The 13,543-nt window shown below is 39.5% G+C and overlaps 1 protein-coding gene across 1 annotated transcript; it reads right to left on the bottom strand.

Annotated features, from left to right (window-relative positions):
- Positions 1–579: 579 nt before the first annotated feature.
- Positions 580–12,700, bottom strand: LOC131989988 (signal-regulatory protein beta-2-like). Its single transcript, XM_059355372.1, has 4 exons — positions 12,600–12,700; positions 5,595–5,945; positions 2,910–3,269; positions 580–2,557 (listed from the first exon to the last, which is right to left on the bottom strand). The coding sequence occupies exons 1-4, from the start codon at positions 12,655–12,657 to the stop codon at positions 2,370–2,372; spliced, it is 957 nt and encodes a 318-aa protein (XP_059211355.1). The 5' UTR covers positions 12,658–12,700; the 3' UTR covers positions 580–2,369.
- Positions 12,701–13,543: the final 843 nt, after the last annotated feature.

A 13,543-nucleotide genomic window follows, 5' to 3' on the forward strand; every position in this document is an offset into this window, starting at 1 on the left:
CAGTTATACCAGATGACGTATGTAGAGCGACAGAAATTTGACGAGGAAGCATCGAGGAAGAAGACGAGTGATGTTTACATAGCCAGACTAGCCCATCTCTACCTTGGGACTAAAATGCTCAATTCTGCTTCTGCAATGTTTTTGCTCGCATGCAAGATCACCGCAGTGAGCGGTAGCGGGGCTAGTTGGTAGATTAGACTTTTGCCAAATCCTTTTTGGTGGTGATAAAGGAGTGTAAAGTCAAATGTTCTTCTACTTTTAAAATAAACTTTTGCTCTGAATTATCTAGAACACTGTCTACAGCTAGATCGAAAGAGAGCTTCGCGTCTGCTGCAGCCATGTTGGATCCGTAAGAAAACTACAAAACTACAAGCTTCCATCTGTCGAGTAGTACGCATCATCGTCTTGCCGTCCCTCCCCGTTCTGTGATTGGTTTAACATAGTTTTATTACAATACGTCAAAAAATGCGGTTACAGAGCTCCGGATTCAAAAACTCATGTCCCTGAATACAAACAGACGGGTTTCAGTTCGTGAAGTCAGAACCCCGTCTCTCTCCCTACGAACCCATTAAATCCTCACAGTTGTTTACAAAATATGCTGGCGGATTTCTTCCAGGAAGTTCCGCCTTCTTCATCCGCTGATTCGCCAGTTTTCATCCATACAGTCAAACGTCAGGCCTCCTGGGAATACAATCAATGCTGCCCAGAGCAAAGCCATGCTGACCTGCTAACAAACTTGTTATGACGGACATTCTGCCTTGTTATGTTCTACAGAGATATAACAGGAGCCAAAAGATTCTTCAATGTCTACTTGTTATTTTAAAGTCTAAAAAATATAAAACAGACAATAATATTTTTTGTGATTATAGAATCTTAACCAGTTTAAGCAAATGGAATATATGTAATCAAAGTAATCACAGTTTCTAAATCAACATTAACACACAAACATAATCATTGTATCAAAATCATATTGCCTGATTAATATAAATGCATAGAGATAGATATTGCCAATACAAGGCTGACCTTTGATAGTGACCTGCATCACGCACAGAGACAGACACCAGGGACAGACAAAATAGACAAAATAATCAGATTATTTTAACAATATATATTCAAAATAAAAGCCTGAGACATCACTGTGTCTGAACAGAACAGTATGAGTAATTCTGTCTTGTGATTTTTTAGAACTCTTTTTCTGACTGAACTGATTTTCTAATTTTCTCAGTAAATATTTTTTGGTTCTGATCTGCATCCACTGCAGTCACGCAGGATTAGATCCTTTATAGCATCAGCTGCTGATATATTCACATATACAAAGTGGCCATTATATGACCGGGAAAAAATATAACTGATAAACTGTTATCATCCTGACCTGAAACACACATTACATACATTAGCAGTTAAAGATCAGTCATGGCTGTGCATTATCTCCATTTGTGGAATGGTGCGATGATAACTACCTGGACTTAAACGTGACAAAGACCAAGGAGTTAATCTGTAGCCCCTTTCATAGTGCCGTTTCATGCCGGGACATTTACGGCTCTGTAATGTCTCGCCTCCACTATGAACATGCCCAAAGCGGGATGCCGGGATCAAATGATCCCACCAATTTTCCGCCTCCAGAGGTCACAGAGGAGGAACATTGGTGGGACTGTTGGAAGCGGGACCACTATGAACGGGACATCCCGGCAAGTCGGAATATTTGACGTCCCACGTGACTTTTAATACACACCTGCCACTTGGTCTGACAGTCATCCAATTACTGCTCACTGCGGCTGCCGCTGATTGTAAACAAACCAGCATCGCTAATTATGCACAGTGTGTCTGGTGCTTGTCGTAAACTAACAGAGATCGCTAAGTGAACATATACTGCTGCAGCACATACACACTGTACTGCTACAGAGCTAACTGTTAGCTATTACCTATTAGCACTGTGCTACTGGTCTGTTGCATGTCACTATTGTCTCCTCCACCTCATTCCACAACGCAGGACTACACTATCTAAGGGCACCAATATCACGACTTTGTATATATATATAATATAGCGGGACATTTGCACAATGTGGAGATTGTGGAGACATACAAGTATTTAGATACAATGTTTCACTCTGCACTCAAGTTTGACAAAAACACACAGTATATTGTACTGCGTAAACTGAATTATTTTACTGTTTCTAAGAGCAAAGTTGTTTGAACTGAATTGAATTGAAAAGACCTCTGCACAGCGGACCTGGAGACATTCTGTTCTCTCTGTCATCACTTTGTGTAGAAAAGTTTCCAGTCCTCTTTGATACATCCAGGACCAAACTGATCACATTTACTCGTTACAATCATGTTTAGTCTGACCCTCCTCTGGGACCACTTTGCCATCAGGCGCTCCACCACTCTTCAAAGGTGACATCTTCAGGTGGGAATCTCTCTGCCTTTGCTTGGTTGTGTTTCCAGATAAGATATCCAATGCCAGAAACCAGCACACCAGCAGCAACACCAGCAGCAACACCTAACCCCACTCCAACCTTCCTACTCCATCCATTAATATGGATTCCATCAGGAGAATCTAAGGATTAAAACACAGATATCAGAATCAGAATTGTTTTTTATTGCCACCTAGGTTTTCACATACAATTAATTTGCTGTGCTGTTCTGGTGCAAAAAAGAAAAGGTACTAAATATAAATATATATGAATGAAACACAAACATTTATATACATATATAAACTTAAAAACTTCATATTGTTTCTACTGTTTATGTATATATATATATATATATATATATATAAACAGTAGAAACAATATGAAGTAATATGGAGCTTTTTAATGAGGGAAGGACTGTGCAGGTTTACAGTATTTATATGAGCTATTGCAATATAAGGTACACACACACGCACACACACACACACACTAACTCACCTCTGTCTATGACCTTCAGATGGATGACCCTGATCGGCTCCTCATCAAGGACGCCTCTCTTCTTTCGTCTTGAAGCGCCCAGAGCAACTCGACACTCGTACGTTCCAGCATCGTTGGTCGTCACGTTCTTCAGAATTAAAGACACGTCTCTGTCCTGTAGCTGTCTGTCCACCAGCTGCACCCTGTCCCTGAAGGACTCATGCTGGTACGTTAGGTCTGTGTGTCCATCGGTGTAAAGGAGGACGCACTCTCCTTTCTTCAGGTCAGGTCTGGTCCACTCCACAGCTTTGATGACGCCGTCACCAGCCTCACACCTCAGAGTCACATTATCTCCAGGAGAAACTGTTAGGTTAACGGTCTCTGAAAGACAACAAGACAAGAATCAACATCCAGAGCAGAAAAGTCACACAGCTGATATCACATATATTCAGGAAGAATGTTTATTTTGCAAAATCTGCAAGTCATGTCAAGGCAGGAGTTTGTGTTTTGAAAGTTTGTTGCAGGTCAGGTCACGGACATGGTGTGCTGATCAGAGAAGATATCTGACTTCTCTGCTTGGTGACATGACGTGTCCACGTATTGAATAAACTGACAAATCAGCGGATTGAAAAGAGGCGACTTCTGGAAGAGATCAAAGTACATTCTTAGAAAACTTGTGTTAGGCTATAAAATAGGTTCAAGGGAAAGTAGACTGTGTTAAAATAATTTGATTATTCTGCTTCTATTTTTGTCTGACTCTGTGTCTGACTCTGTGCGTGACGGAGGGCACTATCAAAGGTCAGCCTTGGTACTATCTATCTCTATGCATTTATATTAATCAGGCAATATGATTTTCATACATTGATTATGTTTGTATGTTAATGTTGATTTAGAAATTGTGATTACTTTGATTACATATATTCCATTTGCTTAAAGGAACACTCCACCGTTTTTTCATATTAAAACATGTTATTCGGGTAAGTAAGACGAGTTGATACAGACCAAGTATGGCGACACAAAATAAAACGTGTCGCTTTTCTAAGCGGATAAAAAGGAGAACTATAATGTATGGCGGAGCACTTCGACTCGGCGCAGTAATATCATCACTCCTGAGGGGAGAAGATTTTTCAGGAGTGATGATATTACTGCGCCGAGTCGAAGTGTTCCCAAGTGCTATTCCGCCACACATTATAGTTCTCCTTTTTATCCGCTTCGAAAAGCGCCACGTTTTATTTTGTGTCGCCATACTTGGTCGTTTAACTACTCGTGTAGCTGTATTTAAATAGGGAAAACGTGGAGGAGTTTGGTCGCTTCTAACTGTCCATCTGTTTGGATCCTAATGAATGAACGGGGCTAAGCTAAGTGCTAGCTAAGTGCTAGCCAAGTGGCGCCGCATGCCAGGGCGATTGAGTGCACGCATTGAGACGCAAGAGGTCTGTATCAACTCGTCTTACTTACCCGAATAACATGTTTTAATATGAAAAAACGGTGGAGTGTTCCTTTAAGCTGATTAAGATTCTATGATCACAAAGAATATTATTGTCTGTTTCATATTTTTAAGACTTTAGAATCCATGTAAGACAGTGAAAATCTTTTGGCCTTCTCATTATGTTGCAAACAATGACATCCAGATATAATGATGCACAATGTGTGTGTATGTGTGTGTGGGGAGAGTGGTGAGACCACGGAAAGCAGAATGAAAATCCCGTGTGAGGGATCTCTGTAAGACATAACAAGGCAGAATGTTTGTCTAACAAGTTTGTTAGCAGGTGAGGACTTGATGCCACGGCCTTGTTCCGGCAGCAAGCAACCAGGTGGCATGACGTGGCCTTGTATTGATTAAAACTGGCGAATCAGCGGATGAAGAAGGCGGAACTTCCTGGAAGAAATCGACCAGCATGTTTAGTAAACAAATGTTAGTATTTTAATGGGTTCAGGGAAATGAGACGTGGCTCAGACTTCACGAACTGAACCCGTCTGTTTGTATCAGGGACATGTAGATTTGAACCCGGAGCTCTGTAACTGCACATTTTTTGACGTATTGTAATAAACTTTTGTTAAACTGAGAACTTGGACGTCTCCAGCTCTTCATTCCCCATCAACGACTGCGCAGAAAAATGGTGAGGTTTTTTCTGTTGGTGACAGATTATTCAATTTTCAAGGTTTCCTCATGAAATTTGAGAGTATTGGTTAAATTTATTTGGTGACATTTATCAAAAGAAACTGGCAACGATTACCTATTTTTAGTGAGTAATGTAACATAATGTGTAACATAATGCAACCTAGTAAATTAAAAGATCAAGCACAAGAAAATAATTAATATCTACTGGGTTGCTTCATGGCAGCAAGTGCTGCACTGTGGCAAATTGTTCTGTAGTCACTTTATTTGACTTAATATATTTGATAAAATGTATTAAATATAAATGTGTCCTTGATTTTGAGGCAGTTGTTTAAGTAACTTTAATATTAAAATGTTTGAGATAGAATCTACTTATTTTGATCACATTAAATATAATCTTTATGTGTATGTAATTTAAATCAAGATAATTTTGAATGAATCCAACACAATAGATTTAGTCTTTTAATTGGCAGGCACTTCCTGTTAAGTTGTTATTAACTCAACTTGTAACGTAGTTAGATTTAATTAATAATATTGCGTGCACTCTGTTGCCTCACACACACACACACACACACACACTAACTCACCTCTGTCTTTGACCGTCAGACCGATTGTTTGGAATAGCTCTCCCTTGAAGGCGGCTCTCTTCTTTCGTCTTGAACCACCCAGATAAACTCGACACTCGTACGTTCCAGCATCGTTGTTCGTCACGTTCTTCAGAATTAAAGACACGTTTCTGTCCTGTGGCTGTCTGTCCACCAGCTGCACCCTGTCCCTGAAGGACTCATGCTGCTCCGTTGGTATTGAGCGTCCATCTCTGTAAAAGAGGGCGTACTCTCCTTCCTTCAGGTCAGGTCTGGTCCACTCCACAGCTCTGATGAAGCCGTCACCAGCCTCACACCTCAGAATCACATCATCTCCAACAAACTTAACAATCTCTGAAAGACAACAAAACAAGAATAAACATCTGAAGCAGAAAAGTCACACAGCTGAAATCACATATATTCAGTAATGCATGTGACTTTATTCACAGTTTATTATGTCGTTAAAGTGTGGTGACACTAGCCTGGGTATACCCAGACTGCCTTGCGCGCTCGAATTTAATTTCGAACCTCCAGACGGTCTGGCAACTAAGCCAGTTTCTTAGCCCTGTTTTAGGGATCCAATCACAGAGCGGGGAGGGATGGTGAGACGATGACGCGTACTACTCGGCACTTGGAAGCTTTCCGGATCCAACATGGCTGCTGCAGACGCGAAACTCTCTTTAGCTGTAGATGGTGTTTTAAATAGTTTAGAGCGAAAGTTGAAAGGCGAAAGGTCTCTCAGCGGCTCCGCTGAGATCACCGGCGTTATGGTAGCGGGGCTATTAGCGTCGCTAGCGGCTATTAGCGCCGCTAGTGGCTAATAGCCCCGCTACCACGGACAGCGGAGCCGCCGAGAGACCCGCAGCAGCTTGTTTGTTGCCCATAAAATCAGTGGATGTGTGTGGCTGAATGACATGAGGGGGAATAAAGCGTGAAAATAAATAATCTTGCAGAAAGCGAGAACTGGAGAAGCAAAGCAGCAAACAACACTCTCTCACAGACACACACAACAAACATCCATCTCTGTTGCTCTACTACGTCATCTGGTATTACTGATCTGATTGGCTAAGAGCTACCTACAGACGCTTTGATAGACATTCTAAGCGTCCAATAAACGGCTCCGGAGGATCGTAAACCACACCTCCTCTACGGAGAAATGAACAGCAGGTGTCCAGACCTAATCTCCAATGAGATTTGGTCTGGTGTTAGCCAGGCTATGGTGACACATGAAAAATTCATTAAAAAGTGTCTCACACAAACACAAAGTGTTTCAGCAGTGTGTCAAGTTGTTCTGTTCAAAAATATCTAATATCTAATTAAAATGACTTAATGAATTAATGACATATTTATTGAAACTATGGTGTTTACGTAAAGGGTCACTACATTAGTGGACGCTTTCTGAAGTCTAGTCAAGGTTCAACTGTGTCCCATAAGTTGTTGCAGCAATTTTTGGGTTGATAGCAATAATATCAGTCTTAACACTAGTTTTAATAAAGTTTTAATAAAGCTCACATGACACCATCAGAGGCCCTCTGCGAGGACTTTGCAGACCACTTCAGAAGTAAGATCGATGGTATCAGATCCAGTCTTTTATCCCAGAATGTAACTTTTTACACACCTGAACCATCGCTCCTATCTGAGGAAACACTGGAGAGTTTTGCCCTGGTTGATGCAAGGACACTTGGTCGAGTTTTCTCCCAAGTAAACCCAACAACCTGCCTTTTAGATCCTATTCCCACATCGCTCTTAAAATCATTTTATGCTTTCTTTGAGGAACAGATTTTAAATGTTGTGAATTGCTCTCTTCAGACGGGTGTCTTCCCCACTGCCTACAAAACGGCAGTGGTGAAGCCCCTTCTGAAGAAGAGTAATTTAGACCCCAACATTTTAAATAACTACCGGCCTGTATCCAACTTACCATTTTTAAGTAAAATTTTAGAAAAACTGGTTTTTAACCAGTTAAATTATTTTTTAAATAGAAACAACATTTTAGAGAAATATCAATCTGGTTTTAGAATGAACCACAGTACCGAGACAGCTCTTTTAAAGATTTTAAATGACTTCAGGTGTTATTTAGATTCACAGAAATTAACAGTCTTGGTTCTACTGGATCTCAGCGCCGCCTTTGATACAGTAGACCATCACATTTTATTAAACAGACTCCGAACCCTGGTCGGCCTCTCTGGTGCTGTTTTTAACTGGTTCAGTTCTTATCTCTCAGATCGAAGTTTCTTTGTAAGTATGGATACATGCTCCTCCAGAACACATGAAATCAAGTGTGGGGTTCCCCAAGGGTCAATTTTAGGTCCAATTCTTTTTAATCTGTATATGCTTCCCCTTGGGGACGTCATCAGGAGACACGGCATCAGCTTCCACAGCTATGCTGATGACACACAACTGTACATCGCCGTGTCTCCTGATGACACTGAGCCAATTGATTCCCTTTTAAACTGTATTTTAGATATCAAGTCATGGATGGCAGTGAACTTCCTACAGCTCAACCAGGACAAAACAGAGGTTTTAGTCATCGGTCCTGAAGGCAAGAGAGAGAAACTTTTACCAAAACTACAAGATTTTAAAACCTCACAATGTGTAAAGAACCTGGGCGTCATTTTTGACTCTGAGCTAAGTTTTATTCCTCATATTAAAAATACAACAAAGATAGGTTTTTACCATCTTAAGAACATAGCCAGAGTCCGCCCGTTTCTCTCCCAGGCCAACACGGAGGTGCTGATGCATGCTTTTATCTCTTGTCGTTTAGACTATTGTAATGCCCTGCTCTCTGGTCTTCCCAAAAACAGCATCCACAACCTACAATTATTACAAAACTCAGCCGCACGCGTGCTGACGAGGACCAGAGGGCGGGAGCACATTACACCGGTTTTAAAATCACTGCATTGGCTCCCCGTGTGTTTCAGGATTGATTTTAAGGTTCTTTTACTAGTTTTTAAATGTCTTAACGGTCTTGGGCCATCTTATCTATCTGATATGCTTTTATCATATCAACCCTCGCGGGTCCTGAGGTCCTCTGGCACCGGCCTTTTAATCATTCCAATAGTTAAAACTAAAACCTACGGGGAGGCTGCATTCAGCCATTATGGCCCGCGCCTTTGGAACAGCCTGCCAGAGGACATCAGGACCGCAGAGACTGTTGATGTTTTTAAAAGGAGGCTCAAGACCCACCTGTTTGGTCTAGCTTTTAACTGATTATTTTACTATTTATTTATTTATTTATTTATTCCCGTTGTATTTTAGTTTTTATCTTTTATTTTCTATCCTGTTGTCTTTTAGTCTTCTAGTTTTTACCCTATCCTGTTGTCTTTTAGTCTTTTAGTCTTTTAGTTTTTATCTTGTCTTTTAGTCTTTTAGTTTTTATCCTGTCCTGTTGTCTTTTAGTCTTTTAGTTTTTATCCTGTCCTGTTGTTTTTTAGTCTTTTAGTTTTTATCTTGTCTTGTTGTCTTTTAGTCTTTTAGTTTTTATCCTGTCCTGTTGTCTTTTAGTCTTTTAGTTTAATTCCTGTTGTCTTTTAGTCTTTTAGTTTTTATCCTGTTGTCTTTTAATCTTTTAGTTTTTATTCTGTCCTGTTGTCTTTTAGTCTTTTAGTCTTTTAGTTTTTAGCTCCAGTGTTTCCTCATGGGGGCCTCCTCACTGGGGGGTGTGTTGGGTCTGCCCATGGGGATGTGGTCTTGGGGACTCCCGGGGCCCGGGGGGCTGGGCGGCTCTGCACCATGTGTGGAGTCCGCCTCGGTCTCCCCGGGTCCTGGTGGTCTCTGTGATGGCGTCCTCTATGGCTGTGGGCTCTGCCACCTCTCAGTGTGGATGCTCCCACAGGTTGCTTTTTCCTCATCTGGATCCTCGGTGCCTTGCCATGTCTCTACACTGTCAATCAATATGTGCTGTGTGTGAGTCTGAGTGTGTTTGTGTGCGTGCATGACTAAATGCGAGTGTGCATGTTTGTGTATGTATACTTACAGATGTGTATGTGGGGGAGGGAGGGGTGGGTTTTGTCATTTTTATTGTTTGTTTTTTTCTTATTTTTTGTAAAGCACTTTGTGTTGCATTTTTATGTATGAAAAGCGCTATATAAATAAAGTTTGATTTGATTTGATTTGATTAAGTCAAATCAAGTCAAGTCAACGTTTATTTATAGAGCACATTTAAAAACAACCTCAGTTGACCAAAGTGCTGTACAGTTGCTAAAAATAGAATAAATCATACACAAATAGGTATTAATAAAAACAATGAAAACAATAGAATACTAAAAACAGTAAAAACAATAAAATAAAATAGAATAAAATAGTAATAAAAAACCTCAATTCAGTCCCAAAAAATGTGTCATCAAGACTGGTTGAAAAATCTTCTCTGGACAAAGCATTGGAAAACTATGTTGAAACAAGGCTCTTTTTTTAATTTTATTTAAATACTATAAATAATATTATCATTGTTTATCTTATTTTTCTTAGATGTTTCACTTGTTTTTGATATTTTCACTAATTTTACTAGTCTACAATTTTTGTGTAGGTAGCTCTGGATATTTTAAGATTATTTTTGGTTAAATTTGGGAGTATGTGATGAGAGATGTTGATGTGTACATAAATACAGATGTTATTATTGGAATATAATTAATTGCTTGCTTGAAAAAAATGTTAGTTGATGTTATGTCTCAAAATGCTTTTATTCTGGTAACAAATCAATATGCCTGGTCCATTTGTTACACACATTTGGTGCTCAATAATGCATTTGTATTCATATCAAAAATGGATAAAAAAAATGGTCAGAAAAACCCTCCAGAATATAACATCAATATGCCAAGACCTTTGGAACAACATAGAAGAATCTACGCTGTGATTTGCGTTAAAAAACTTTGGTCATTTTGTAGATTTCTGTACTTTCAGTGATTGTATGACGAGTACTTCTGTTCTACAAACTGCTGTGAAACCCTTTTTATTGTCAATATACCTAGAAAAGCTCCACATCCTCTGAATGCTCTAGGTCTCTAGTTTGTGGTTGTAAAGTTTTATGAGGCTGTGTGTAGGCGCCATTTACCAATGAAAACTTTGTATTATATTATTTGAGTTCATAATGTGTTAAAAGTACAAAGAGAAATACATTTTGTTTAGTTTTGGAAATATTGTGAAATATTCACAGATTTATATTCATTGATTTATTTCCATTTAATATTTGTTTATTGCTGCCCTTAGTCATGTGAGTAAGAGTCAGGAAGTTAAATGTACTGTATTGAAGTTTGCTTCTGTTGCATTTAATCCTATTAGGGTTTGTTATTTATTTTTATTATTTATTTATTATTATTTTGTTACTTAAAAACAAATCTATTTGTTGTTAAACAGCACTATTAATGTCACAATTTAATATATGTTGTGGAGATGCAGAGAAAAAGGCAAATTTATTTATATTAAAATAAGAAATATTATAAAAATAAATACCATAAACACCCAATGTGACATATATGTCACATCACAGATCTTTGACATTTAGGGGTAGAATTGGGAAAAAAACATCATAAATGTGTGCTATGCTATGCTATTGCATGTTATCAGCATAAATTAGCCATGTATGTATACAGATTTGATTAGTGGGAACCTAGTGGGAGTCAATGGATTCATCCCATGTCGTCTATTTCGCATCCATGCGTCCCTCACTTGCGCCGTTCACTTGTCACTCGTCTTAGTCCCGCCCACCAGGGATGCATGGAGAGACGCAAGTGAGGGAAGCGAGGAGAGAGGAAACGATTTAAGAGACATGAGACGTCCTTCCCTCCGGAGCGTCACGTGAAGCGACGTCCGTTTCTAATGACGGCTGCAGCGGATCACAGCTGGATCAGCTGTCAGTCGCTTTAACAGCTGGAGACATGCACTAATAATAATAATAATAATAATAATAATAATAATAAGTGTTTTCTCTGTTTAACAAAGACCTGCACATGAATAACAACCTCCATTGTGTATTTATACTGTGAACTGTGTCCAGGTCAGGGGCACGGGAATGCCTATAAATAATTTATTAATTATTATTTGCTTCTGTATATATTAGGACGACTATTAGGGCCAAGTATGAAAAAAAAATACGGACCCAGGGGAGGGGGATAATACTGGTCCATGCCTCACTGGGTCCGTCCGGTACCACAAATGCAAGCACACACACACACACTTCAAAGATGAATAAAGATTCCATAAACCAGCCACCATGGCAGCGTAAAGACGCATCACATGAGGATGACCGTGAGGAATGAAGGCTGGGAACAATAAACCTGCTGCTGTGAAATAAGTTTAGACGAACGTTACACACTGTAACTGAAAACAAGGAGCAGAGGAGGTCTGAAAGAGAGCGCTACGTGTGAACGCGAGGAGGAGGGAGCGTCAGTTGGATCACTCTGATAAAACATCCAAAACAGAGCGAGGTGCCACCGGGAACGCCCCTACTGTTGTTGTTTTTTTTAAGTTTAATAATATCCATAATAAATCTGTATGGTGGAAAAAAACAGATCACAAAAAGGAAAAAAAAAACTTCTACAGCGATCTTTCTCTTAATTTATTATAAATGTAGAAATATGTTTGTGGTGTTTTTGTTGTTCAGAGTCACAATAAAACAGATTTTAACTACATGGTGAATCATATAAATAAAATATAAAACTTGTGGTGACACACTTTACTAATGTCTAAGACCATCTGTCTAAGACAGATCACAGATTAAAGTAAAGTGTGTCTAAAGTGCACTAAAGTGCTGTAGTTTCATACCGGAGTGAAGACAGTCTGTCTTCGCGAAAGAACTTCCAGTTCAAGCGAGGATAGAGGAGGCGAAAATTAAGGAATGTGGGACGTACCCTATTTTCATTGCGATAACATGATGTCATAAACCACAATACACAAACGGCCTGCCAGTGGGCCACCAGAACACTAAGTAGCTCAATGTAAAGACAAAGAGATGATCACAGTAAAATTTCTGTCATGCAATACTTTTTATTAATAAATATATTGATCCACTTTTACCTTCAGCAGCTGCTGCTGGCAGCAGGAACATCAGGGCCAGCAGGGTGAAAAGATCCATCTCCTCTCTTTTTCTTCTTTATGCCACTTACGGGAAACCAGCGCAAGCTGCAACCTGAAGAGGAGGAGCTGCTTTTTTCTGTCAGCAAACTGAAGAGGAGGAACTGTTTTTTTCTGTCAGCAAACTGAAGAGGAGGAGCTGCTTTTTTCTGTCAGCAAACTGAAGAGGAGGAGCTGCTTTTTTCTGTCAGCAAACTGAAGAGGAGGAGCTGCTTTTTTCTGTCAGCAAACTGAAGAGGAGGAGCTGCTTTTTTCTGTCAGCAGAATGAAGAGGAGGAGCTGTTTTTTCTTTCAGCAGACTGAAGAGGAGGAGCTGTTTTTTCTTTCAGCAGACTGAAGAGGAGGAGCTGCTTTTTTCTTTCAGCAAACTGAAGAGGAGGAGCTGTTTTTTCTTTCAGCAGAATGAAGAGGAGGAGCTGCTTTTTCTTGATGCATTCTCCTATCAGCACTCTCGTTTTAAGACGTTACTAAATTCACATAAATAAGTATTTACGCTTAAGTAAGTGAATTAATAAAGATATTACGTTTCTTTTTATTACCTTTTTTGAGCATTTTCACAGTTTTGATCATGGATAATGGAATGACCTCCATGTGTTAGACGAAAACAGGAAAAACATGAATTTAACTCTATTTAAGTATAAACAACGATACTATTTTAATTCAAGTAGAAGTTAAAATGAGCCTTACCTAACCTAGACAACAGTAAAATGCTGCTTACAGAGTCCACTATAGTGGAGTCATTCCACATGTGGTATTAGTACTTTTACTGCAGTATAGTAATCTGATTACTAATAAACAGTTGAACAGCAGCACAAACATGAACATGGAGGAGGATCCATTACAGGACTGCAGTAGCTTCAGCTAGCGGTACCTAATAAACTGGACAC

Source organism: Centropristis striata, chromosome 17 (assembly GCF_030273125.1).
Source record: "Centropristis striata isolate RG_2023a ecotype Rhode Island chromosome 17, C.striata_1.0, whole genome shotgun sequence".
Classification (NCBI taxonomy): Eukaryota; Metazoa; Chordata; class Actinopteri; order Perciformes; family Serranidae; genus Centropristis; species Centropristis striata.

What these genes read in the sequence shown, in the direction of transcription:
- LOC131989988 (XM_059355372.1), bottom strand. Translation starts at nt 12,657, where the DNA reads ATGGATCTTTTCACCCTGCTGGCCCTGATGTTCCTGCTGCCAGCAGCA. An exon ending in GCCAGCAGCAGCTGCTGAAG is followed by an intron (nt 5,946 to 12,599) that starts GTAAAAGTGGAT and finishes GTTGTCTTTCAG; the next exon opens with AGATTGTTAAGTTTGTTGGA. An exon ending in TCTGAAGGTCATAGACAGAG is followed by an intron (nt 2,558 to 2,909) that starts GTGAGTTAGTGT and finishes TTTAATCCTTAG; the next exon opens with ATTCTCCTGATGGAATCCAT.